Raw genomic sequence first — 26406 nt, 5'->3', positions numbered from 1 at the left:
ACCCTGGATCAAGACCATTAGCGGTGCCCTGCTGCTGAGAGAGGGGCAGGACCACACAAAGATACCCACCAAGGACACAAGGCAGAGCTTGGCTGACTTGGCAGGAGGGGCAGGGTCACTGAGAAAGCACCACATCTAAGACCCAGACACGCAGAGCCTGTGTAAGACTAAGGCTGGACCAGAATCAAAGAGAATCACTCCTGCCCTTCCCTCCAGGCTGGGATGCACCGAATGACAACGAATAGAGCTGGTACAACCTGGGGAGGTACAAGAACATGAAGAGAAACTCTCTCTGAGGCCCAGGTACAGAGTGAAGGGTTAAAGCTGACTGGTGAAGCAGGAGTACTAGGGAAAACTCTCTGGAGAACCACTCCCCACCATGAGCATACATAATGCTAGATAACTGGAAGCCAGTGGTGACCGGAAGGTAACCAGAACAAAAAAAACTCAAATCCGACTCATGACTCATGGTCTGACAAGATTAACTACTCTGCCCACCCCCAACTCCCAGTAAAGGTCTAGGAAAACAGGCATGCCCACTTCAGGTACAAATACTATTTACCTCAGTCTGTATTGTTCTATATGCAATGTTCAGTATTCAAGCAAAAATGAAAGCCAGAAAAAATAATCCACTATTAACAGAGCAATCAATTGAACCAGATTAACTTAATTGCTTAGAGAGTCTAAGACTAATGAGAAAAGGATGGAGTTTGAGCATCTGACAAATGGGTCATTTTCACTTTGTTGTTAGCCACTGACTAGACCTATCATCAGAGCTGAAGATCCTACATATCCACACCACTGACACTGGACAATCTTTATATGTTTATATAGTGTCGCACATTCATTTACTTAACTATTATAAAACTAAGGTCCTGGTGTTGGACACCAGGTAGGTCCTTGTTGGTTATCTATTTTATATATAGTAGTGTGTATAGTCTTGTGTTTCACTTAAGCTTATATACTGACAAAAAAAACCCTCTTAATTTACAGTATAGTGTTCCTTCCGTTCCAATATACTATCTACACTCCTGAAATGAATGGTTTCACCAAGAACAACCTCTTGATGGCGTGTTGATATCTTACCGATAACTCTGTTGAGCCAGTCAGGAGAAATGTTGAGAAGAATCTTCTCTATCAGCTTTGATCCTACATGGATGCAAACCTTATATATTCCATCAACTATGGTCATTAAAGCTGGCCTACAAAAGAGTAAACAGCACAGGACCCTCAAAAAGATTTTCAATTAAAGAAATGTTTAAATGCAATATAATTTCAAAAATCACTGGGTTTTTATGCAGGGTTAATTTTAATTACCAAAACAACTCTAGGATGTCCTGAAATATCCCAGAAATAAAAGAAGGGCTTTTTAAAAAAAAAAAGAGTTTCAAGTGATAAATTAATAAATTTTATTTATTCTATATTCATTTTAAATTTTCAGATACTAATGTAAGAAGACATTATTTTACACTGCTGTGTAAATTATTTCTAGAAATAAAATAAAGATGATAATCATGTATTTCACAATCACAATTTCAAGTTATTTTTTTCCACTGGATTCTTTCTCATCAAAAACAAACTGTTTTGCATGTCAATAAACAAGGAACTAGGTAAACAGTTTTCAGTACCTCATGCAATGGAATATTATGTGACTTAAAATGAATGAGGAAGATTTATAAGTGCTATTAGGAGAGGAATGCCATGATACACTCTGAGGAACAAACAATATGAACAAAACGATATGAATGATATTATTCTATCTATATACTTTTAAAGACAGGGATATACCTCTTTTAAAAATAAATTATTAAAAAATAAATTGAAATCAAGGTACTACTTGTGTCAATGACTGGGTCTGTGAACATCGATGGCGTCAAATAAGGAACATGGTTGTGTTCCGTAATGTAGTTGAGGGCCAACCTTTTACAAACACAATGGTAGCAACCAAGTAACTTTTGGAAGAGGAAACAGAGGATTCACTGTCTTTAACAATGATGATTGGGCATTATCTTCAACTTTGCAAACTGGTCTTCCTGCTGGTACATATTGTGATGTTATTTCTGGAGATAAAATTGGTAATGATTGTACAGGAATTAAAATCTATGTTTCTGGCAATGGCAATGATAATTTTTCTATTAGTAACTCTGCTGATGATCCATTTATTGTGATTCATGCTGAATCTAAATTATAAAGCTTGAATTAAATACATATACCCAGAGAGGGGGGAAAAAAATTAACTGAGAACAGAATTTAGAAAGACTCACTAGTATAGGGGAATTTAGTGTAACAGCTAAAACATGACTACTGATTTTCCCTCTGAAAACTTACTTCCCCCTTTATCCACACGATGATTCTAGTTTCTTTCCTCTGTTACACTCTATACTCTTTCCCCAGGCTATCTTTCTTCCTCCATTCTTTATTTCAACAAATACATACTCGATATCTTGTACCATGCAGTGTGCTAAGCACTGGGTATACACTAGTGAATAAGACAGATCTGGTTCCTTCACTCAAGGAACTTAAGAGTTTAATAGGATAGAAAGACAATAAGCTTTTCAACAACGGTGGCAAGATGATTCAATGGGGATAGAATAGTCTTTTCAACCAACTGTACTGGGACAACTGAATATCCACATGTAAAAGAATGAAGTTGGACCCCTTGCTTATACCACATACAGAAATTCATTCAAAATAGATCATGGACCTATACATAAGAGCTAAAGCTATAAAATTCTTAGAAGAAAATATAGGAGTAAACCTCCATGATCTTGAGTTAGGAATGATACTTTTCTTAGATATGATGTTTCTTTATGTTGCTTGAAAAGCACAAGCGACAAAAAGAAAAACAGATAATAAAAAGTGTTGACAAGGACATGGAGAAACTGCAACCCTCACACATTGCCGGCGAGACTGTAAAATTGTGCAGCAGCTTTGGAAGACAGTTTGGCAGCTCCTCAAAAGGAAGAAAAAGTTACCATACAACCTAGCAATTCTACTCCTGAGTATACATCCAAGAGAAATGAAAACATGTCCACACGAAAATTTGTACATGAATGTTCGGAGCAGTGTTATTTACAATAGCCAAAAAGTGGGGATAATCCAAATATCCATCAGTTGATGAATGGATAAATAAAATGTGGCATATCCATATTATGTGGCAATAAAAAAAAATGAAGTACTGATACATGCTACAATATGGATGAAACTTGAAACATGTTAAGAAAAAGTTAAGTCACAAAGGACTGCACACTGTATGATTATTTATATGAAATGTCCAAACTAAGCATACCTATAGAGCCAGAAATTCGACTAGTGGGTGCTATGGGTTGGTGGGAGGGGAGAATAAGTGACTGCTATGGGTATGGGGCTTTGGGGGAGGAGGAGATGAAAATGACCTAAAATTGATTGTGGGGACAGTTGCACAAGCCTGTGAATATACTAAAGCCATGGAATCGTACATTTTAGATGGCTTAATCTGATGGGATGTGAATTATATCTCAGTAACGATGTCTTTTAGAAGACAATGTGCAAGTAAACGACTCCAGGTACACACAACACACACGGCACTCTAACAGAGAACAAAGGAGGTGACTAAGAAGGCCTCTCTGATGAACGGCCACTGAACTAAGACACGAAGGAGCCAGCCTCGTGGAGTCAGGCAGAGAAAAGAGCATGTGAGAAAGCCCTAAGGAGGAAAAAGTCAGAGTGTCTAAAGAACTGAAAGAAGACGGTACAGCTGCAGCCCTGTGAGCAAGGCAAGGAGTACAGCAGATGAGACCGCAGAGGCGAGTGTGATGGGAAACTCTGGAAAGGTTTTAAAGGAAGGGAGTGGTCACTCTGTCAGCTGTGGAGAATGGACTGGGGGAAGGCGAAGGGAGGGGACCATGCATCTGAATCCAATTTTCTTTTCCAGACAAGCAACTTTCAAAGTAAGAGCAAAGTTCATTTACTTATTTATAACGAACATAAATATATGTAAAGGGAAATAAAGCTTATGGACTAAGCTTCTGTAAATTTTCTTAAAGTATTCCATTATAACATGCTGAATATATTTGCATAGGGTTTTTAGATATTGCAGTATTTAGAAATAGAAAAGAGAATAAAACACTGAGTGCTAGTCTGCTATCCTTAATTTCTAATATGAAGTTGGGGAAACTGAGATACAGAAAGGTTAAACACCTTACTAGCTTCCACAAGTCAGAGGTTAGATCATATAATTACTTTTAACCTTTAAATTCCAATAATATGTTAAGGTGGGGAAATGAGTTTCTTATGAGCCATTTAGAACTTGGTTAAAAATGTAAACCAAGTAAAAGTTTTCTTCAGTATAGCTGCTTAAAGACAATAAAATCTCCCAATTACTGCTTTTGAAAAATTCCTGTTATGATTACTGGGCAATTTCTGCTTTCATAAATAGCTATTTATCACTCAGGAGGAACAATTTATTCTCTTGGATTAGCTCTAGTTAGTTCTCACTAGAAAGAGTTGATATATGTGATCTTTTGGTCACTTCCAGTCCTATAATATTAAACGTTTTCCATCCCGCTGGCTTGCTTAGTTGCCTTACCTATAGTATTTTTTCTTCATGGTAAATGGCAAGCAGCTAAAACATTGTTTGTAGATCTTGTTCTCATCTGTTTCTAGTTCCAATCCACATTTTGCACAGCCAGTATATATAATATTGGGAAGAGAAGAAAAAATAATCTTCAGAGAACTGTGAGCATTTAGAGCTATCTTCAGAGATGCTGTAATGGGAAACACTAGCTCTAAAATCTGGGCTTTGATTAGAATCACTTCTGTAAAAGACAAACAGAAAGAAATATCACAAATTAGGAGGCCAAAAACATAATTTAATTTACAAACATGGTTAATTATACAGTTGATTCACAGTTATTTATAGTAAAGGATACACCGAGGTCTTGTTCTTGCTCTTCTCTACTCTTTTCCTAGACAGTCTCACTCACGTAGGACTTCCGTATTTACTCTAGAGTGTAAGGGGTGATCTGCCTGCAACTTAGAGTAAAGATTTCTTTGGCTAATTTGGCTGAAAAGGTGGATGTTTTCCTCCTCCCTGTCCTCTGGAATCATGAAAAATCAGTTTAATCTTTTCTAGAAGAAATCCCTCTAAACACTTGAAACTAACATGCCATCTCTTCTTTTCTTTTAATTAATCATCATCAAAAGTCAAATAGGAGGTCAGTAATTCTTCTATTCTCTACTTTGTCCAAAAATAATACACCATAGCTTACCGTCTTTTTAAAGTTTTTTTTCAATTTCCCACCCATCATCATCCACACTCTGGGTGTTGGTTACATAGCCACGTGAGCCCTGAGGGTCCTCACGTACTAAATATTTTCTGTGTGACTCACCAGGCACCTCAAGCATGTTCATTCACTACTCACTGGCTCATGCACTCACCCATTCAACAAATATTGAGTATCTCTTATCTGCCAGACATTCTTTTTTTCTAATTTATCTTTGCCTTACTGTATACTAGTGAGATTGATGAGTTTATCTGAGCAACCTTCTCTTTTCCTCTCCATGTTCAGTTTAAAGGCTTTTTTAAGGCTTTGAATTTGTTCCTCTTCATCCTTTTAGTACACTCCAGGTCAAGAACTCATCATTCAGTATCCTGTTCCCTTTCCTGGTAATCTCTGCAGGGGTCTCATTAATGGCGACTTTCCTATTCCTAAGCCCTTCAGTTTGCTTCAGTCTTTTAGTGCCTGAAGATAGTTTCATCATCTCTTCCAATCATGTCATATATCTCTACACAAATTACAAGGGTGTGTAGCGGTCAGCATACCTAATAAACTATAGCAGACTCTTCATCACACCTTTCCATAGACATGATGAATCACTAAGAAATTATTTAATGAAATAACTCAGTAATTTTATTTTTATTAAAGCACAGCTCACCTATTTTTTTTTTTTTAATATTTATTTATGTGGCTGCATTGGGTCTTAGTTGCAGCACGTGGGATCTTCATTGTGGCATGCAGGTTCTTTCGTTGAGGTGCATGGGCTCTTCGTTGTAGCACGTGGGCTTCTCTCTAGTTGTGGCGCGTGGGATCCAGAGTGTGCAGGCTCAGTACTTGCGGTGCGTGGGCTTAGCTGCCCCACGGCATGTGGGATCTTAGTTCCCTGACCAGGGATCAAACCCTCGTTCCCTGCATTGGAAGGCGGATTCTTAATCACTGGACCACCAGGGAAGTCCCAATAATTTTAGAAGAATGTTAATATAATTGCTAACATTTTGTAAATTTACACAACTCTTGTAAAGAACTAAAAGTTCATGATGAATGTGGATACAGCTTTCAAGGGGTTCATGGCCTGCTGGGCACTGATATTCTACTGATGGCAGGATACTTCCTTCCTTCCTCCCCTCCTCCCTTCCCTCCTTCCTCCCCTCCTTCCTTTCTTCCTTTTTTTTTAATTTTTGGCTGCACCATGCAGCTTGAGGGATCTTAGTTCCCGACCAGGAATTGAACCCAGGCCACTGTAGTGAAAGCGTGGTCCTAACCACTGGACCGCCAGAGAATTCCCAGAATCTTCATTTCTTTACAAAGAGTCAGGCACAGCCTCAACCCCTCTGGCTTTTACTAAGGAAGCAGACGTTCTTGGGAAATTCCCCCTGTTAATCTCCCTTTCTTCTGCCTTTTATTTAACTATGAAATAGGTTAGAAAAACATTGCTTGTATTTCCACATGCTCTCCCCATGTCTGTCTTAAAAACACATAAACAATGATAAAAACTATGAATTCCACCCTCATAGCTAAACATCAAGAGACTGAAAATAGCTAAAAGGGCCTCTGTGAACACAGGATACTGTTACCAAACACAAATTCAGGTGCCCAGTGCATAGTGAGGCTAAACAACCCGAAATGTTAGAGTTTGGAGCAGAGAAAGGTTTACTGCAGGGCCAAGCAAGGAGAATGGGCAGCTCACGCTCAAAAAATCCAAACTCCCTGATGGTTTTCAGGGAGAAGTGTTTTTGTTTTTGTTTTTATTGAAATATAATTGATTTACAGTGTGCTAATCTCTGCTCTACAGCAAAGTGACTCAGTTATATACATACAGACATTCTCTTTTTTATATTCTTTTCCATTATGGTTTATCACAGGATATTAAATATAGTTACCTATGCTATACATTAGGAACTTGTTTAGGGAGAAGTTTTGCTGGGCAAAATTTGGGATGAGGGCTGCAGGATGTGACTTTCTTCTGATTGGTTAATGGTGAGGTAACAGGGTGGTGTTCCAGGATTGTCAACCATCAGACTTCTGATTTCAACCAGTCTGGGGTCTCAGCATGTAGTTAACCATCTTCCACCAGGGTGGGGGCCTTAGTTCCTGCAGAAGAACTCAAAAATTCTGTGATGTGTATTACTTGAGCAGGAACCAGGATCCTGCTTTAATAGTTGCACTATCATTTCTTGACTGCTCCTTCTTTGTTTCTGCATTCCCTTACTTCCCTGGTTAGTAACTGTTGGAATCTACTCTTTGGTATTCAGGAAAGTCTAGGAGGCTGAAGCCTTTATCCTGCAAATAAGAAACTGGGGACACAGAAAGGTTTTTTTACCTGCGAAGGCCCCACAGGGTCCTGCTCAGTTTCACAACCAGGGACTGACTATAACAGCATGGAGTTTTTGCATGGTTTCCCACTGGGGAGTACATCTCCAGGGTATGCAAGAATAGTCCCAATTCCCAGCCTCATCCCCCAAATTGGTGAGTCTAGATACTTAGTACCATTAATCATCAAAACTGTAGCCACCTAATTTGTTGTTGTCCATAATGTTGTTTATTTTTATTTTTAAATCTAATTCTAGGTCTCCAATCCCAGCAAGTAGATGTTATATGTAAAAGGTAGATAACAGAGTAGACTTCTCTGTGACACCAAATTAAATGTATCCCCTCTACTGCCTATGGCATTCTTCTTGCAGTGACCAGCTCCACAAGCCTGTGGGGTTTTGGGGCTGGGGGGTGGGGACAGGAAGGACATATAAATATGAAACTGGGTTAGAAATTTACATGGCACTACAACACTAGCCAAGATTTCACCAACTAGTATAAATCTAGAGTTTCTATAGCCACTTACTTCCATTTTTGAAAGTTGTATCAAAACTTTGTTTGATATAAAAATTTGTAAATTTTCTATCATCTGTGTTTATTTTCCAGAAGTATTATTAATTTAACGTAACTGTTAGTATTGAAACAGAGCAGGATCTTGTGGGGCTCTCCCAGGTACAAATCCTTTCTGTGTCCTCATTTCTTGTTTGTAGGAAATAGGCTTCATTCAGCCTCCTTGATCTTCCCTGAGTTCCGAAGAGCAGATTCAAACAGTTGTTAATCAACGAAGGGAGGGGATGCAGAAACAAGGGAGGAGAAGTCAAGAAACAATAGTAGTACAGCAGTGGGGCAGGGTCCTGGTTCCTTCTCATGGAATATACATAACAGTATCTTTGAGCTCTTCTGCAGGAACTAAGGCCTCCACCCAAGTGGAGGATGGTAACTTCAGGCTGAACACACAGATTCCCAGAGCACCACCCTGCATCTCTCACCCCAAATACTGCCCATAAAACTTCTCCCTGAAAACCACCAGGGAGTTGGGATTTTTTGGACATGAGCTGCCCATTCTCCTTGCTTGGCCCTGTGGTAAACCTTTCTCTGCTCCAAACTCTGACATTTTGGTTTGTTTGGCCTCACTGTGCATCTGGCACACGAACTTGCGTCTGGTCACAGTCTCAATAAATGTGTCCATGTAGAAGTGGGTATATGGAGTTCTTCTCTGAGAATAAATCTCTGTATTCAATTAAAAGGTGGATTTTTTGAGAGGCTGTTGTTTTTGTTTTCTACTTGCATTCTCCTTAGCTTAGTTTTATAATGTAATAATGCTAACCTATAATCACATCTTGGAAAATATTCAAACACACATACCTGAATTAACACAACTTGTCAAATTTTAACCTGGCATTTGGCCAAGGTAGAGTAAGCGACTGGATTTATGCTCCTACCTTGTGATATAATAAAAAGTAAATATTCGGTCTTTGTCCTTAGTTCCTAGCACACAGCTCCAAAAACTCTTGGAAATCTCCCAGAGTGATAAGAGTATCTTTCTTTGCTAATGAGATGACCGGTGACTGGGGCCCATCGGTAGCTTCAGGAGGGGGGCTGGTCACCAGAAGGACCAAGGCAGATTAGATGGTTAGAACTTTCAGCCCCACCCACTGACCTCTGCAGAGGGGAAAGGGGCTGGAGATTGAGCTAATCACCAATAGGCAATGATTTAATTGATAACGCCTACACGATGAGACCTTGATTAAAAACCTTAAACAGGGTTCAAGGAGCTTCTGGATTGATGAACACATTGAGATGCTGGGAGGTTGGTGCACCGGAGAGGGCATAGACGCTCCATGCCCCTTCCCCCATACCTTGCCCTATGTATCTCTTCCATTTGGCTGTTCCTGAGTTGTATCCTTTATAATAAACTGGTATGTAAATAAAGAGAGTGCCTGAGTTCTGTGAGCAGTTCTAGCAAATTACTGAGCCTGAAAGTGGGGAGGGCTGTGGGAACTCCCAACTTTGTAGCCAAGTCAGACAGAAGGGTACCCGGGGTACCTAATACTTGAGACTGGCATCTGAAGTGAGGACAGTCCTGTGGGACTGAGCTCTTAAACCTGTGGAGTCTGATACTAACTCCAGGCAGGTAGCATCAAAATTGAACTGTAGGACACCGAGTTGCTGTTCAGAGTTAGAGAAATGCCTGTTGGTGTGAATAAAACAAAAACAAACAAAAAAACCCCATACATTTGATGTCAAAAGTGTTGTGTATAAAAATAGTTCAGACACTTGAACAACTAAAAACCAAACAAAATGTATGACACAACAATTCTCAAGACATTAGATATCAGACAACAAAGGACAGTGATCCCTAACAGATGAGAAGCAAAAGATGTAAGCCTGGTGACTGTCCCAGCTTACAAAGAGAGTTTCCTGGCTGTGGTGCAGGAAAGGGTACCCAGGCAGAGACTGGTGGTTTCCCTGAGTTGAGAGGAGACAGAGCTTTGAGTCTGGAAGGCTAGTATGGCTAGAGTTCTCAGGGTAGAGTACTAGAAAGATGAGAGCTACAAAGAGAGAGAACTCTGGAGAAATGCAGAGGGAGAACTCTGGAGAAATGCAGAGGGTCCACCCCTTGGAGAATTCAACTGAGTATTAACCAATATATGTGACCAGAGGCCAAGGAAAGAACCAAGGAAAAGGATTACTGGGAACAATCACTGAAGCTTGCACAGAGCTGGGAGTAGTGTATTTTCCCACCAGCTAGAGTGGAAAATCTTGTAATCCATAGGGCACTGGATAGAGAACTTAGAAGCTGTACTTGGAGGAAAATTTATGGCACTAAACTCCTACATTGGAAAAAAAAAAAAGTCTCATATCAACAACCTCAATTTCCACCTTAAGAAAGGTAAAAAAGTGAAACCTAAGAAAGCAGAAGATAAGAAAAAAAAAAAAAAGAAAGCAGAAGAAAGGAAAAATAAAGACCAGACAAGAAATCAATGGAATAGAAAATAGAAAAACAGAGAAAAATTAATGAATATAAAAGGTAGTTATTTGAAAATATTAATAAAATTGGTAAAACTCTAGCGAAAATGATCAGTTAAAAAAAAAGAGACAGGACACAAATTAGCAATATCAGGTAATACTGTTACAAGTCCAAGCTTGCTCTGTTCACCACCAGACAGGCCAATGAATCAGAGACCAGGAGTTGAGGCAAGGAATACAACTTTATTCGGAGAGCTGGCAGACCGAGAAGACGGCAGAATACTGTCTCTGAAAAACCATCTTTTCTGGGTCTGGATGCCAGTTTCTTTTATACAATCAGAGAGGGAGAGGTGGTGAGGAAGTAAAGTAAAAGGGCCATCAGTCTAGCAAAACATCTCCTGGAACGACCAAGCCTTGGTGAGGGGATGTGTTAGTTTCTTCTTTCTTGCAGCCATTCACAGGTGGGCAGGGTTCCCTGAGGCAGGCCATTATGTATGATTATAATAACAAAAGCAACGAAAAGCAAAGGTTAAAGTCAAACAGATCCAACATTGAGTCCGATTTACCTCTTCCCCGTTACCAATATTACTATAGATTCTACGTATATCAAAAAGGATAATAAGAGAGTATTATAACTTTATGCCAATAAATTGTTGTTGCTGTTATTGTGCCAACAGCCTAGATGAAATGAACAGATTTCTTGAAAGATACAAACTACCAAAGCTCACTCAAGAAGAAACAGATAACCAGAATAGTCCTATATCTATTAAATAAAATTAATTTGTAGTTAAACCTTCCAATAAAGAAAACTTCAGGCCCAGATGGCTTCCCTGAGTTCTACCAAACATGTACAGAAGAAATCAATCTAATTCTAAACAAACTCTTCCAGAAAACTGAAGAGGAAAAACTACATACCAACTCATTCTATGAGCATTGCTCTAACACCAGAACCAGAAAAAGATGTAATGGGGAAGAGCTAAATGGGACTCCATGTTGGATCTGTTTCTTTGACTTTAACCTTTGCTTTCCGTTGGCTTTTGTTATTATAATCATACATAATGGCCTGCCTCAGGGAACACCGCCCACCTGTGAATGGCTACAAGAAAGAAGAAATGAACACATCCCCTCACTGAGGCTGGCCATTCCAGGAGATGTTTTGCAAGACTGATGGAACTTTTTACTTTACTTCCTTGCTACCTCTCCCTCTCTAGTTTGCCTTTTTACTTTACTTCCCTCTCTGACTCTAGAAAAGAAACTGGCATCCAGACCCTGATGAGATGGTCTTTTGGGGACCCTAGTCCACCATCTTCATGGTCTGCTGGCTTTCCAAATAAAGTCGTATTCCTTGCCTCAACACCTCATCTCCCAATTTACTGGCCTGTCACGCGGTGAGCAAAGTAAGCTTGGACTCGGTTACAGTTACTACAAGAAAAGAAAACTGCAGACAACACAGACATAAAAATTCTTATTAACAGGTGTTAGTGGGAATTCCCTGGCAGTCCAGCGGTTAGGTCTCCGTGCTTTCACTGCCAAGGGCCCAGGTTCTATCCCTGGTCAAGGAACTAAGATCTCACAAGCCATGCATGGCGTGGCCAAAAAAACAAAAAACCCAGAAATGCAAAGTTGGTTTAATATGCAAAAATCAATCAATGTAATTAATTATATTAAAAGATTGGAAAAAAACGATGATCATCTCAATTGATGGCGAAAAAGCATTTGAAAAATTCTAACATCCATTTCTGATTAAAAAAAAATTTTTTTCAGGACTTCCCTCGTGGCACAGTGGTTAAGAATCCTCCTGCCAATCAATGCAGGGGACACAAGTTCAAGCCCTGGTCCGGGAAGATCCCACATGCCGTGTACACCACAACTACTGAGCCCACGTGCCACAACTACTGAAGCCCGTGTGCCTAGAGTCCGTGCTCCGCAGCAAGAGGAGCCACCACAATGAGAAGCCCGTGCACTGCAACGAAGAGTAGCCCCTGCTCGCCACAACTAGAGAAAGCCTGCAAACAGCAACAAAGACCCAACACAGCCAAAAATAAATTTAAAAAAAAAGAATTAAAAAACAATTTTTTTTTCAGAAAACTAGGAATAAAAGGGAACTTCATCAACCTGATAAAGGCATCTATGAAAAACATACAGCCAATATCATACTTAATAATGAAAGAATAAATGCTTTCTCCCTAAGATCAGAAACAAGGTAAAAATGCTTGCTCTTACAACTTTTTTTCAATATTGTATTAGAGGAGCTATCAAGTGTAACGAGGAAAGAAAAATAAATAAAAGGCATCCAGACTGGAAAGAAAGAAGTAAAACTGTCTTAACACAAATAAAATGACCATCTATGTAGAAAATCCAAATCCACCAAAGAGTTGCTATTGAGCTTAGTGGGTGTAGCAAAGTTACAAAATACAAGGTCAATATATGAAAATCAACTGTATTTCTACATATTACCAATAAACAATTAAAACTGAAATTCTTAAAAATACCATTTATAATAGCACAAAAATAGAAACTAGGGATATGTCTGACAAACAATGTGAAAGTCCTATACTCTGAAAACTACAAAACACAGCTAAGGAATTAAAGAAGATCTAAACAAATGGAGAGGTACATCTTGTTTATGGATTGGCAAACTCAGTGTTAAGATGCTTCAGTTCTTCCCCAAATTGATCTATAGCTTCAACACAATCTCAATCAAAATCCCAGTAGGCATTTTTTGTAGAAATTGACAAACTGATTCTAAAATCCACATGGAAGTGCAAAGGTTATAGAACAGCCAAAACAACTTTGAAAAGAACAAAGTTGGAAGGCTAACAATATCTGACTTCAAGACTTATCAGTATAAAACTTCAGTAATCAAAATAGTGTTATATTGGTGGAAGGACAGTCAAATAGATCAATAAAACAGAAGAAAGTCCAGAAATAGACCATACATGTGGACAACTGATTTTGACAAAGGTGCAAAGGCAATTCAATGGAATAATCTTTTCAACAACTAGTGCTTGAACAACTGGATAGTCATACAGCAAAAAACGAACAAAAAAAACCCAACCTCAAGCCATACCTCACGTTATATACAAAATTAACTCAAAATAGATCATAAACCCAAATTTAAAACCTAAAACTCTAAAACTTTTAGAATAACACGTAGGAGATAAATTTTTGTGACATTGGGTTAGGCAAAGATTTCCTAGAAATGACACCAAAAGCACAATTCATACAAGAATAAATGGATAAACTGGACTTCATTAAAATGTAAAACTTGTGCTCTTCAAAAGACCTGGGTAAAATAATGAAAAGACAAGTAAAAGACTACAACAGAGGCAAGCAAAAGACAAGCAACATTTTTGCAAAGCTTATAGTTGATAAAGAATTTTTACTCAGGGAGTTCCCTGGTGGTTAGGATTCTGGGCTTTCACTGCTGTGGCCAAGGTTCAGTCCCTGGTCTGGGAACTGAGATCCTGCAAACAGCACAGCCAAAAAAAAAGAAAAATAATTTTTACCCAGAACATAAAGAACTCTCAAAATTCAATAAAACAATCAAGTCAATTTTTTTAGGTAGGCAAAAGATTTCAATCAACACTTCATCAAAGAAGATATATAGTTGGCAATTAAGTACATAAAAGATGTTCAAAACCATCAGTCAATAAGGAAATGCAAATTAAAACCACAATGACCCATTACTACACACCTATTAGAATGAACAAAATTAAAAAGAATGCCCATACCAAGTGTTGAGGTAGGTGGAAAAAACAGAACTCTCATACACTGCTGGTGGAAATGTAAAATGGTACAACTACTTTGGAAAACAGTTAGGTGGTTTATTTTTATTTTTTGGCAGTTTCATTAAAAGTTAAATACATGCGTACCATATAATCTAGCTATTGACTCAGTTCCTAGGTATTTCATGAAAAAAGAAAGACTATGTCCATATAATGCCTTATACTTGAATGTTTATAGAAGCTTTATTTATGATAGCCAAGAACTGGAAACAACCCAGATGTCCATCCACAGCTGAACACATAAACAAATCACAGTAGATTCATATAATATGTACTACTGATACACACAACCACATAGATACATCTCAAAGAATTTGCTAAGTTAAAGATGCCAAACAAAACAATGTACATACTGCATGAGTTCATGTATATAAAACCATAGAGAATTCAAAGTAATCTCTACTGACAGAAAGCAGATTGATTGCCTGGAAGGATCTGGGGCAGGGATGAGGAGTCAGAAGAGATTACAGAGAGACAGCTGACGGTTTCATGACTGTGGTGACGGTTGCACGGGTTTCATGTCAAAACTCACCAATATGAATGTGCATGCTTTAAAAAAGGGTAATTTCCTATGTGAAAATTACATCCCCAAAACCCTGTTAAAAAAATTTTTTTTTTAATCTGACACTCTGAATCACATTTGAAAAGCACTAACTCTGGACTTCCCTGGTGACACAGTGGTTTGTGCCTGCCAATGCAGGGGACAAGGGTTCAAGCCCTGGTCCGGGAAGATTCCACATGCCGCGGAGCAACTAAGCACATGTGCCACAACTACTGAGCCTGCGCTCTAGAGCCTGTGAGCCACAACTACTGAGCCTGCGTGCCTAAAGCCCGTGCTTCACAAGAGAAGTCACCACAATGAGAAGACCGCTCACCACAACAAAGAGTAGACGCCGCTCTCCGCAACTAGAGAAAAGCCCACGCACAGCGATGAAGACCCAATGCAGCCAAAAATAAATAATTAATTAAAAAAAAGAAAACCACTAACTCTGAAGTATCCTATTAACTGCATATGACACAACTCTTACATTTCTATGGATGAACCAAAAGTGGGCATAGCATGCTAGTAAAAAAGCCCAAGAAATATAGTTGAGAATCTTAGCATGTGATCTCTTAGGAGCTTCAACTTATTTTATTTGGGACCAGATTCTTTTCACTAGCAAAACTGTTAAAATAATCTTAGTCCACTTAAAACACATTTAGCATTTAACAAAATCTATAAGAATTCAGAAAATTATTTATGCAGACTGGAGAATAAAGTTAAAATTCAGTATCAAGATCCAAAGTTCCTGAGTTATTCTCAATAACTCAACCTATAAAAGCACCAAAAATAGTAATCTTACACAAATTCTGAGGAAAATTTTTGACCAAATTTTTCTTCTTCATTAAAACACTTAAATTATGTAACAATAAACCTGCAGATACATCTCAGTTTTTTCAACCCTTACTTGCCCTCTAAATGCATTTGCTATGGACTTCCCTGGTGGCGCCGTGGTTGGGAATCCGCCTGCCAATGCAGGGGACACGGGTTCGAGCCCTGGTCTGGGAAGATCCCACATGCTGCGGAGCAACTGGGCCCGTGCGTCCTAACGACTGAGCCTGCACTTTACAGCCCGCAAGCCACAACTGGTAAGCCCACGCACCCAGAGCCCATGCTCCGCAACAAAAGAAGCCACAGCAATGAGTAAGCCCGCACACCGCATCGAAGAGTAACCCCTGCTTACCTTGACTACAGAAAAGCCTGCATGCAGCAACGAAGACCCAATGCAGCCAAAAATAAATAAATAAATATTTTAAAATAAATAAATACATTTGCTATAGTAGCCGCTGGAAAACTTTCTGTTAGTTTCCCAAACTGATAATCACTGACATTTACTCATTACTGGCATTTAGCAAGCTTAACTATAGCTTTAAATGCTGTTTAATTTGTTATACCTTCAACCAGGAGTTAGCATCTTTCTAGCATCATTTCTGTAGTTAGGAATGCAATTTAGTGAAAAGTATTTCCCACTAAAATTGTAGCAGTTTATCTAGTTATTTTCACTATTTTACTCTCTCTTCATTCCAAAGTGTACAGCATTCTGAACCTAAAACATACGCCTTTTACTACTGCACTCAAAATAAATTAATTATATTTAGTTCATGGAAATTGTGTGAGTGTGTGTATAAAATTCATCAGGGGCTTCCCTGGTGGCGCAGTGGTTGAGAGTCCGCCTGCCGATGCAGGGGACACGGGTTCGTGCCCCGGTCCGGGAAGATCCCACGTGCTGCGGAGCGGCTGGGCCCGTGAGCCATGGCCGTTGAGCCTGCGCGTCCGGAGCCTGTGCTCCGCAGCGGGAGAGGCCACAGCAGTGAGAGGCCCGCGTACCGCAAAAAAAAAAAAAAAAAAAAAAAATTCATCAGGCATTCTTCCATGTAGTATGCTTCTGAGAATGAAATTTATACACACACTCACACTCACACACACATATTTGGGTTCAGGAAGTATGTTATTACATTATACAAAGCAGTAAGTAAATTCCATAAATTCTGTATCAATGTTAACTTTTAACACTCATGTGATAGATGATAGCTTAGTAACTTGATAAAATGTTTATCTCAACAGTGATTCTGGCTAGAGTCATTTTTCTATTTCTGGCTTATTCAATGATAAGCTGCTTTTAACTACATGCAAAAAATATTTTTAGGTAATCCCTAATAATTACAAATTAACCTCAAAGGATTGTAGGCAAAATGTTAGGAAGATGTCAGTATCTGTTTCAGCTACTTACAGAGATCTATATTTCACTTTTATATTCAATTACATATTTTCCCCACAAATGGCAGCTTCTTTGCTTATATGAAAACTAGCAGACTTCCCTGGTGACGCAGTGGTTAAGAATCCTCCTGCCAGTGCAGGGGACATGGGTTCAAGCCCTGGTCCAGGAAGATCCCACATGCTGCGGAGCAACTAAGCCCATGTGCCACAACTACTGAGCCTGCGCTCCAGAGCCCACGAGCCACAACTACTGAGCCCATGTGCCACAATTACTGAAGCTCGTGTGCCTAGAGCCCGTGCTCCACAGCAAGAGAAGCCACTGCAACGAGAAGCCCGAGCACCACAACAAAGAGCAGCCCCTGCTCTCCGCAACTAGAGAAAGCCTGAGCGCAGCAATGAAGACCCAACGCAGCCAAAAATTAATAAATAAATTTATTTTAAAAAAACAAACTAGCAATGTCTTATATAAATAAAGGTCTTACCTGAACGCTTATCCTCTAGGTGTGTCGCTAAATCTGACATCTTCACAAAGGACAGTGTGTTTTTTTGAAATTTTGCTTTAAATGTAATTGCCCTTATATCATCATCAAACAGGCACTCACAGGATGACCATGGTGTCGTATGCAATTCTAGGTTCTCCAGGATGCAATTGCGCTGAACAAAAAGATATTTAAATTCCCAAATATAATCTTAAACAAAACAAAAACAAAAAGTTACCAAAAAGGAAATAATCTAGGCTCAAAATCAGATTAAATAGATTGACCTGATTAAATCAGTTAAATACAACTTTCATCACATGAAGTAATTTGGATATAAAGATGCAAAATATGAATGTTGTATTAAGGCAATAAGATAAGAATGCTAGAGATAATTTTAACAAAAATTTTTCTAAAGATTACTTGGTCTCCTAAACAGTCATAATTTATCATAACCAACTGCTTTTCAAAGTAGCAAACTCTCATTTTGATATCTACAGAAAAGATTTTTTAAAATAATGGCATAGAAATGGACGTCTGCCATAATCAATATTACTCATTGATTTTTCAACACCCTAGTTTCCTTTTATATTTATTCATTTATTTATTTATTTAGTTGCACTGGGTCTTAGTTGAGGCAGGTGGGCTTCCTTAGTTGTGGCTCTCAGGCTCCTTACTTGTGGCATATGGGCTCCTTAGTTGTGGCTTGAGAGCTCTTTAGTTGTGGCATGCGAACTGTTAGTTGTGGCATGCATGTGGGAATCTAGTTTCCTGATCAGGTATTGAACCTGGGCCCACTGCATTGGGAGTGCAGAGTCTTAACCACTGTGCCACCAAGGAAGTCCCCTTAGTTTTCTTATTTAGCTAATTTTTCCACAACAAAAAAAAGCATTTAGACTCAGTTGCTCCTATTTTTAATTCCCTTAGTAATAATTCTGAACCACAGTAGCACAGACCTTCTTGCCAAATAATCAGACTATAAATTAATAGATTCAACTTTAAAACTATATCAAAACAAAAAGAGGTCTCTTAGCACTAAGTTTTCTAATGACAGTTGTCTTTTTAGTTTCCCACATACTTCAGGCCATAAATCTAATTCACAACACCCTACCGGCTTCCTCAGTTTCTTTCATTGGACAGCTTTTTTTTTGTGGACAATCTTAAAACAAGTCAATACATCTGTATAGACAGAGCATCATTAGAAAGAACTAAAGCATATATATTCCAAGCTGTTGCTTAAAACCAATCACTATTTTAAAATAGCTTTCTTGCCTTATTATAAAATACATGCTTAATCACAGATAAGCAAAGAAATAAATGGCAGCTATAATCAACACCTCAAAATAAACACAGTTAATATTTTAGTGGCCATCTAGTTGTTCCTTTTTTTTTTTTTTTAATTTTTTTTTTTTTTAATTTAACTAATTGGTTTATTTATTTATTTATTTTGGCTGCATTGGGTCTTTGTTGCTGTGCGCGGGCTTTCTCTAGTTGCGGCGAGCAGGGGCCGCTCTTCGTTGCGGTGCGCACGCTCCTCGTTGCGGTGGCTTCTCTTGTTGCGGAGTACGGGCTCTAGGCCCACGGGCTTCAGTAGTCGCGGCATGCGGGCTCAGCAGCTGTGACTGCTGGCTGTAGAGCGCAGGCTCCGTAGCTGTGGCGCACAGACTCAGCTGCTCCGTGGCATGTGGGATCCTCCCGGACCAAGGCTCGAACCCGTGTCCCCCGCATTGGCAGACAGACTCCTAACCACTGCGCCACCAGGGAAGCCCCTAGTTGTTCCTTTTTTAAATATTTGAATTTCTAATGCACCTGTAATTTATTTTGGCACAAATATAAAGTATAAGTTTAATTCTTATTTTTTTCTCAAATTGTTAGCCAGATATTCCAAATATTATTTACTCTTTTTTAAAGGAAAAAAATTTGCTTTAATTTTTAAATTATAAAAGAAAATATACTTTTCATAAAATATTTAGACAGTAAAAGAAAAGTAATAGGTAAGATAAGATTGCCCATGTTTCAATAAAATGGATAATGGGTACCTCAGTTAATTATATTATTCTGTCTATATGTTTGAAGTTTTTAAAAAATATATTTATACATTTATTTATTTTTGGCTGCATTGGGTCTTCGTTGCTGTGCTCAGGCTTTCTCTAGTTGTGGCGAGCAGGGGCTACTCTTCGTTGCGGTGCATAGGCTTCTTATTGCGGTGGCTTCACTTGTTGTGGAGCACGGGCTCTAGGCACACAAGTTTCAGTAGTTGTGGCACGTGGGCTCAGTAGTTGTGGCTCAAGGGCTCTAGAGCACAGGCTCAGTTCTTGTGGTGCACAGGCTTAACTGCTCCACGGCATGTGGGATCCTCCTGGACCAGGGCTCGAACCCATGTCCCCTGCATTGGCAGGCAGATTCTTAACTACTGCATCACCAGGGAAGTCCCAGTTTGAAGTTTTTTATACTAAAAGGTTTAAAAAATAAATGCAGACTCCATACATGCATAAAATTCAAACTAAAGGTATAAAGAAAAAATAAAAACCACATAATACTACTATATAGAAATAGCCAGTGCTAGCATTTTAGTATCTGTATTTCCAGATTTTTAAAAATTAATTAATTAATTATTTTTGGCTGTGTTGGGTCTTCCGTGCTGCACACGGGCTTTCTCTAGTTGTGGTGAATGTGGGGCTAATCTTCGTTGTGGTGCATGGGCTTCTCATTGCAGTGGCTTCTCTTATTGTGGAGCACGGGCTCTAGGTTCGCAGGCTTCAGTAGCTGCAGCACGTGGGCTCAGCAGTTGTGGCTTGCAGGCTCTAGAGAGCAGGCTCAGTAGTTGTGGCGCATGGGCTTAGTTGCTCCGCGGCATGTGGGATCTTCCCAGACCAGGAATCAAACCTGTGTCCCCTGCACTGGCAGGCAGATTCTCAACCACTACGCCACCAGGGAAGTCCCTGTATTTCCAGATTTTTTAATGTGTATATACATACTTACATATTCACTTTTATTAAAATGAGATCCTATTACACATGAAGTTTTATAACCTAGTTTTTTAAACTAAATATTCTATAACATACATCTCTCCAGGCTAGTGAACATACATATCTTTGATAGTGAATATCTTTGTGTGTCTACCAGACCACAAATAACCCCCTTAACTGTTCCCCCACCCTCTGAAATAAGCTCAGATATTCCAACTGGTACTTTTTTTTTCTTTTTTTTTTTCTGGCCGCTTAGTGCAGCATGAGGGAATTTAGTTCCCATACCCCCTACAATGGAAGTGCAGAGTCCTAACCACTGGACTGACAGGGAACTGCCTACTTTTTGACCCTGTCCTCCAGGCCACAGCTGACTGAATCAAATTCAACCTAGGCAATCAGATTCTCTTTGCTGGGAACTTAGAAATGGAACTGGTCTCTTAAAAGGAAAAGTAAAACAGGAGCTACAGAGTAACCATCTGCTTTCTGTAAGGTTGATAAGCAGGGAAAGTCTAGACTGAGTGAATAAGGCAGATCCACAGAAATGGTGCCTGGGACCCAAAAGGCTTTTCAGCTCCTAGTTCCAAGTCCCCCTGAAACCCATCACTCTTGTCCTATGTACTATGACATACTCCTGTATACTTCCAATATATCCCCCTTAATTGTTTAAGTTAACCACGATAGAGTTCTAGTTTTAACTACAAGCCCTCAGTGTCCAAGTTCAAATATAATTTCTTAATACATCCAATGGATTGCAAAACCTTCATGTGTGTGCATTTTTAACTTTGTGATTCTTTTCTTATCATTTGAAACAAGCCAAGTTATTTCCTCCTCAAACTTGAGTCTTTTACTCCTTAAAGACAGTGGGAACCTTGAATGGCTGCTTGATCTGGGTTTTTTTGTTTTTTTTGGTTTTTCTGGCCATGCTGAGGGGCATGCAGGATCTTAGTTCCCCGACCAGGGACTGAAACCATGCCCCCTACAGTGCAAGCACGGAGTCTTACCCACTGGACCACTAGGGAAGTCCTCTGTACTTTATTCTTCATTCATTCATAAAGAAAATATCTACTAGCACAGGCAGTGCTGTGTGATGGGGATACAATGGTGAACAAGCTAGTCAGGGTGCTTTTATTCACAGACTTTACAACCTACTGGGAAATTTAGTTAATTACCAAGCAAGCAAATAAGCTGGATCATCTATCTGCGTTAGGTGGCATGAGTACTATACAAAGAGTGACCTGGGACTTCCCTGGTGGCGCAGTGGTTAAGAATCTTCCCTGGTGGCGCAGTGGTTAAGAATCTGCCTGCCAATCCAGGGAACACGGGTTTGAGCCCTGGTTCGGGAAGATCCCACATACTGCGGAGCAGCTAAGCCTGTGCTCCACAACTACTGAGCCTGTGCTCTAGAGCCTGCGAGCCACAACTAATGAAGCCCGTGCGCCAAGAGCCCGTGCTCCGCAACAAGAGAAGCCACCGCAATGAGAAGCTCGCGCTCCTCAACGAAGAGTAGACCCCACTCACCACAACTAGAGAAAGCCCCCTCGCAGCAACAAAGACCCAATGTAGACAAAAAAAAACAAAGAGTGACCTGATAGGGAGTGATTATGTATATTCATGTGTGAGGCCTCTCTGGAAAAATGAAATTGGAGAGCCATCCGTGTGGGAGAGCTGCAGGAAAAAGCACTCTAGGCAGGGGAAACATGTAAATTCAAGATCCCAAGGCAGGAAAAAGGCTGGCATGTTCAAGTAACAGAAAGGAGTTAAGCTAGTAGGTCTGAGGGAGACTGACCAGTACTGAGACAATTCGTGATACAATTCTGTATTTGAATCATGAATTAAGGGCATGTACGGATATCAAACCTCCGTGCAGACATAACTGTGATTTTGCATGAAGTATAATTATAAAGGTTGAGATCACTTGTATTATTCTGTGCTTAATTAGTAATGTCACGAGAGTACTTTATTGTAATCTGTTATACTTTTAAAATATTAGACTTCTATTAAATGATTTCAGGAGAATATTGCATTGGCAAGGCATTTAGTTCTGAATAGCCTATTTTATGCATACCCAGTTCCCAAGAAGCCCACCCTCATTAGGACCTAAACTGTGACCAACGCTTGCTACATATGAGGCATACCAAATTCCTACTAACAACGCATATTTCTAAAAAACGCCAATTGGGGATTAGTTTCTTATTATTCTTCTCCAAAACATTGACTCTGTTATCTTCAGTATTCAGTAATGACTGCTTGACGATCATTTCTGATTATATCACCTACATGTGAGTCTGTTTTCCTTGGGAACAAGTAAAACCAGGGCCCAGTACAGAAAGAATAATACAGAGAATGCCTTAAGAAAAAAAAAGAAATACTAAATGAATAGACAGAATGCTAACAATTTGTGAAAGTAGAATCACTTACTTAAATGAGTCTTCAAAATTGGTATTTTCCCATTTTGGAAAGAATGATCTTGAGGTATTAAGGTGGATATTAAAACTTAAAAAACAATGATTATAAATAAACATGCTGAATGAATGAACAAAGAACAACTACACCTTAATTCCTGGATTCATAAATTTTCAATATTAACTTAAATATCATAGAATTATCTAGGGATAACTACAATTCCTCTTCTATTAACCAAATAGCTATTAGTTTTGAAAGAATATTCATATTAAGCATGGAGCAATCTGCTTTGCTACAGCTGCACTGTCACTGGAATGACACTTTCGACCTACATTCTGCTCAACATGCAGTAAACTCATGTTCCTGGCCATGGCACGGTGGTCAACAATGATGGTTTGTCTATCATTGACACATGTTTCAGATTTCTCAACCAAACAAATATTTGTCACTGTTTGATCTTAACAAAAAAGTCAAAAGTCAAATCCTAGTTATGGGCTATTAATGATTAAGAGAGACAATGTGATAGATCTTTATTTTTTTGTTTGTTTATTTTTGTGATAGATCTTTAGATAACTATTTTGAAATAGACATTTGAAAGAAACATTAACTCTTTCAGGTAAAAAAGAATGGGTCACATACTTAATCTTTGCATTAATTTAGCAGAGTAAAATAACTCATAAGCCAGTAATTAAACTGTCTCTGATTGCTACAGCTAAAGGATCTCACAATATCAAAAGGAAGATGTTATACTATTTTATTGAAACATCAATTCCATTCAATTCAATACATCATAAGCGATTAACTTATGCTTCAAAGAAAAATGTAATCATGTGTCATACTTTAAACATGAACATTCTATGGATGGCTAATAGTCCACACTTTTAAAACAACTGGAATAAAAACCTGGGGCACAGTAATTTATTAAACAGTAACACTGTGACTTGAAAGAGTTAATGCAACTCCCCTAACATCTGCCCTATAACCAGAGAGAAGTTTATTTATCAGAGTACTTTGGCTGAATAAAAATTGTAGAAGCGTCTCCAGAATTAAATTTTTAAACAACATTATCCAAAGAAGGTAAGATCTTCACTATAAAGGTAAAGTAGTATACCTGGGAATAAACAGAAGATTTTATTTTGCTACCATTAATTATAGAAGACTTTTTAGATCACTGAATTGCTTACAGGAGGTGTAAAATTATAACAGAAGAAATCTGCAAAAGAATATTCAATCATGATCAATTATATTTCAAATGTAGTCTGATCTCCAGAGTCTCTTCATCGTAGGCTCATAAGCATTAATCATTTACCTAACTATAAATAGATTTAATGCTTTTTGGTGTATTTACCTTTTTTCCTTTGAAGTTGAGGGTACCAGGCTGCTCCAGGACCCCATAATACAAGCACATAATGTTGACCGTGGGCCTGTTCCACTGTTAACATAACTTTCCTTTGCTTCTGTCCTCTATAACTGTATAATGCCTCTGGAAAAGGAAAAGGAATATTTTAGTTGGCATTACTCTATTACATGTGATACTGTACTTCAGTGTCTAATGATATCTACTGATAACCAAATGGTACACTAAGATGGTCCTGTATCTTAATTTTTTTAATTGAAGTACAGTTGATTTACAATATCGTGTTAGTTTCAGGTGTACAGCACGATTCAGAAGAATATACATATATATATTCTTCAGATTCTCTTCCCTTATAAATTATTACAAAATATTGAGTATAGTTCCCTGTGCTATACAGTAGGTCCTTATTGTATCTTAATTTTTTTATAACCTAAAATTAAGGAGGAACCGAAAATGTTTACCTGTCAGTATAGTGATATCAACAACTCTTAGAACTGCATGGACTAATACGTCTGGCTGAAGCTGCTCCAATTCTACAAATTCTATACTGCTCATTTTCTGAAGCTGCCTCTGAGGAAGATCTCTGAGATAGGAATGTTTTGAAGACACATATGCCAGTAAGTCTTGAAGTACAATATCACTAACCATACTGGAATCTAAGAAAGAAAGAAAAAAAAAAGACCACATGTACAAAACATGGAAACATTATATTTTCCTAATAACATGATATCTTCTTAGAACTGTTTTTTATGTTGTAAAGTGTGATTAAATGTAAAACATGATTTCATTTCTATAAAACATGTAGCTTATTCTTGAATCAGTTTAGATGACAAAATAGGCTTGATATTTTTAACCAATGGAAATGGAATTATTTACCATCTCCAGAAAACTTGCCCTGCTCCCTTACTTCTCTATTTTGTTAATACTATCATTTTTCCACCACTTAACCAAGACAAATATTTCTATTATTTTTTGATTTCTCCATTACCCTGTTGTATCCAACCAGTTCCCTAACTCCTGGAGTCTGATCTGATCACGTCTTCCTCAACTATCCCAGCCACTGCTATTCTTTTTTTAACATCTTTATTGGGGTACAATTGCTTTACAATGGTGTGTTAGTTTCTGCCCCATAACAAAGTGAATGAGTTATACATATACATATGTTCCCATATGTCTTCCCTCTTGCGTCTCCCTCCCTCCCACCCTCCCTAACTGCTATTCTTCATCAAGACTGTTAGCATTTCTCATCTGAAATACTCGGAGACTCCCCTAACTGGCTCTCCCAGAACATGCCTTATTCCTTCTCACTGCTAAGCCTCTGCCTTCACTATATTCACTGGCTATAATGCTGTCATCCTCCTCTCTCTGCATCCAACTACACAGAAAAACGACCACTATAGACTCCCAGTGATGTCTCCTTCCCCTGAACTTAGTTTTTATCTCTAACTCTCATTTGGCATTTGTGCATGTGCTACTTTATATTTCTCTTGATTGTTAGATCGATTATTTAATGCTTAAGTCATTATGCTACTTAGATGTTTTTTCTCTCCTGTCTCAAGTTTTTTCCTTATTTTTGTATGTACTTTACATACAATAAAATACACATTTTAAATGTACAGATTGATGAGTTTTGCTGATTAAAATTTAATTTCCCTGAAGGAAAGGGAGGTATGTTTGAATAAATGACTAATTGTTGACGAAAAATAAGATCATAGCAAAAAACAGGAGTACTTTTTAAAAAGCAGAGTCTATTAACTGATTTCAATAGAAAAAAATAAATGATTCTTCTTTCCTTCTCTCAGTATCATTTTCATCCTAATGTATTTCTTGTGCCACACTAAAGCCTCATTATTCACTCACTCATCAGTAAACCATCCACTATGTGCCAGGCATTATACTAGGTGCTACGGACACAAAGACATGAACCCAAGGCTGAAGAAATTATCAACCTAGAGATTGATACCAACAATGGGCTTAGGGTATATGCAGTATATGTAAGCATTCCTAAGAGCACACCAAAAGAACTGCCCCAGGAAATTGGAAGAGGCTTTACTGAGGAAATATTTAGCAAGGTTTTGGAAAAATGCCTAATAAAAAAGGTTTCTAGGTAGTAACTG

General features: G+C 38.6%; 1 protein-coding gene across 4 annotated transcripts in view; it reads right to left on the bottom strand.

Moving 5' to 3' along the window:
• Positions 1-26406, bottom strand: part of SHLD2 (shieldin complex subunit 2) — a 105247-nt gene that overhangs the window by 5146 nt on the left and 73695 nt on the right. For all 4 annotated transcript variants that reach the window (XM_032607753.1, XM_032607755.1, XM_032607754.1 and 1 more), the window contains exons 5-9: positions 24751-24945; positions 24281-24415; positions 17567-17773; positions 4568-4796; positions 1087-1202 (exon numbers count right to left, since the gene is read on the bottom strand). In XM_032607753.1, the coding sequence (XP_032463644.1) occupies positions 1087-1202; positions 4568-4796; positions 17567-17773; positions 24281-24415; positions 24751-24945 (882 nt within the window). The remainder of the gene's footprint in view (positions 1-1086; positions 1203-4567; positions 4797-17566; positions 17774-24280; positions 24416-24750; positions 24946-26406) is intronic.

The sequence above is a fragment of the Phocoena sinus genome, chromosome 16, assembly GCF_008692025.1.
Source record: "Phocoena sinus isolate mPhoSin1 chromosome 16, mPhoSin1.pri, whole genome shotgun sequence".
Classification (NCBI taxonomy): Eukaryota; Metazoa; Chordata; class Mammalia; order Artiodactyla; family Phocoenidae; genus Phocoena; species Phocoena sinus.
The sequence above is the reverse complement of the archived record's forward strand: the minus strand, read 5'-3'. Positions and strand labels throughout refer to the sequence as shown.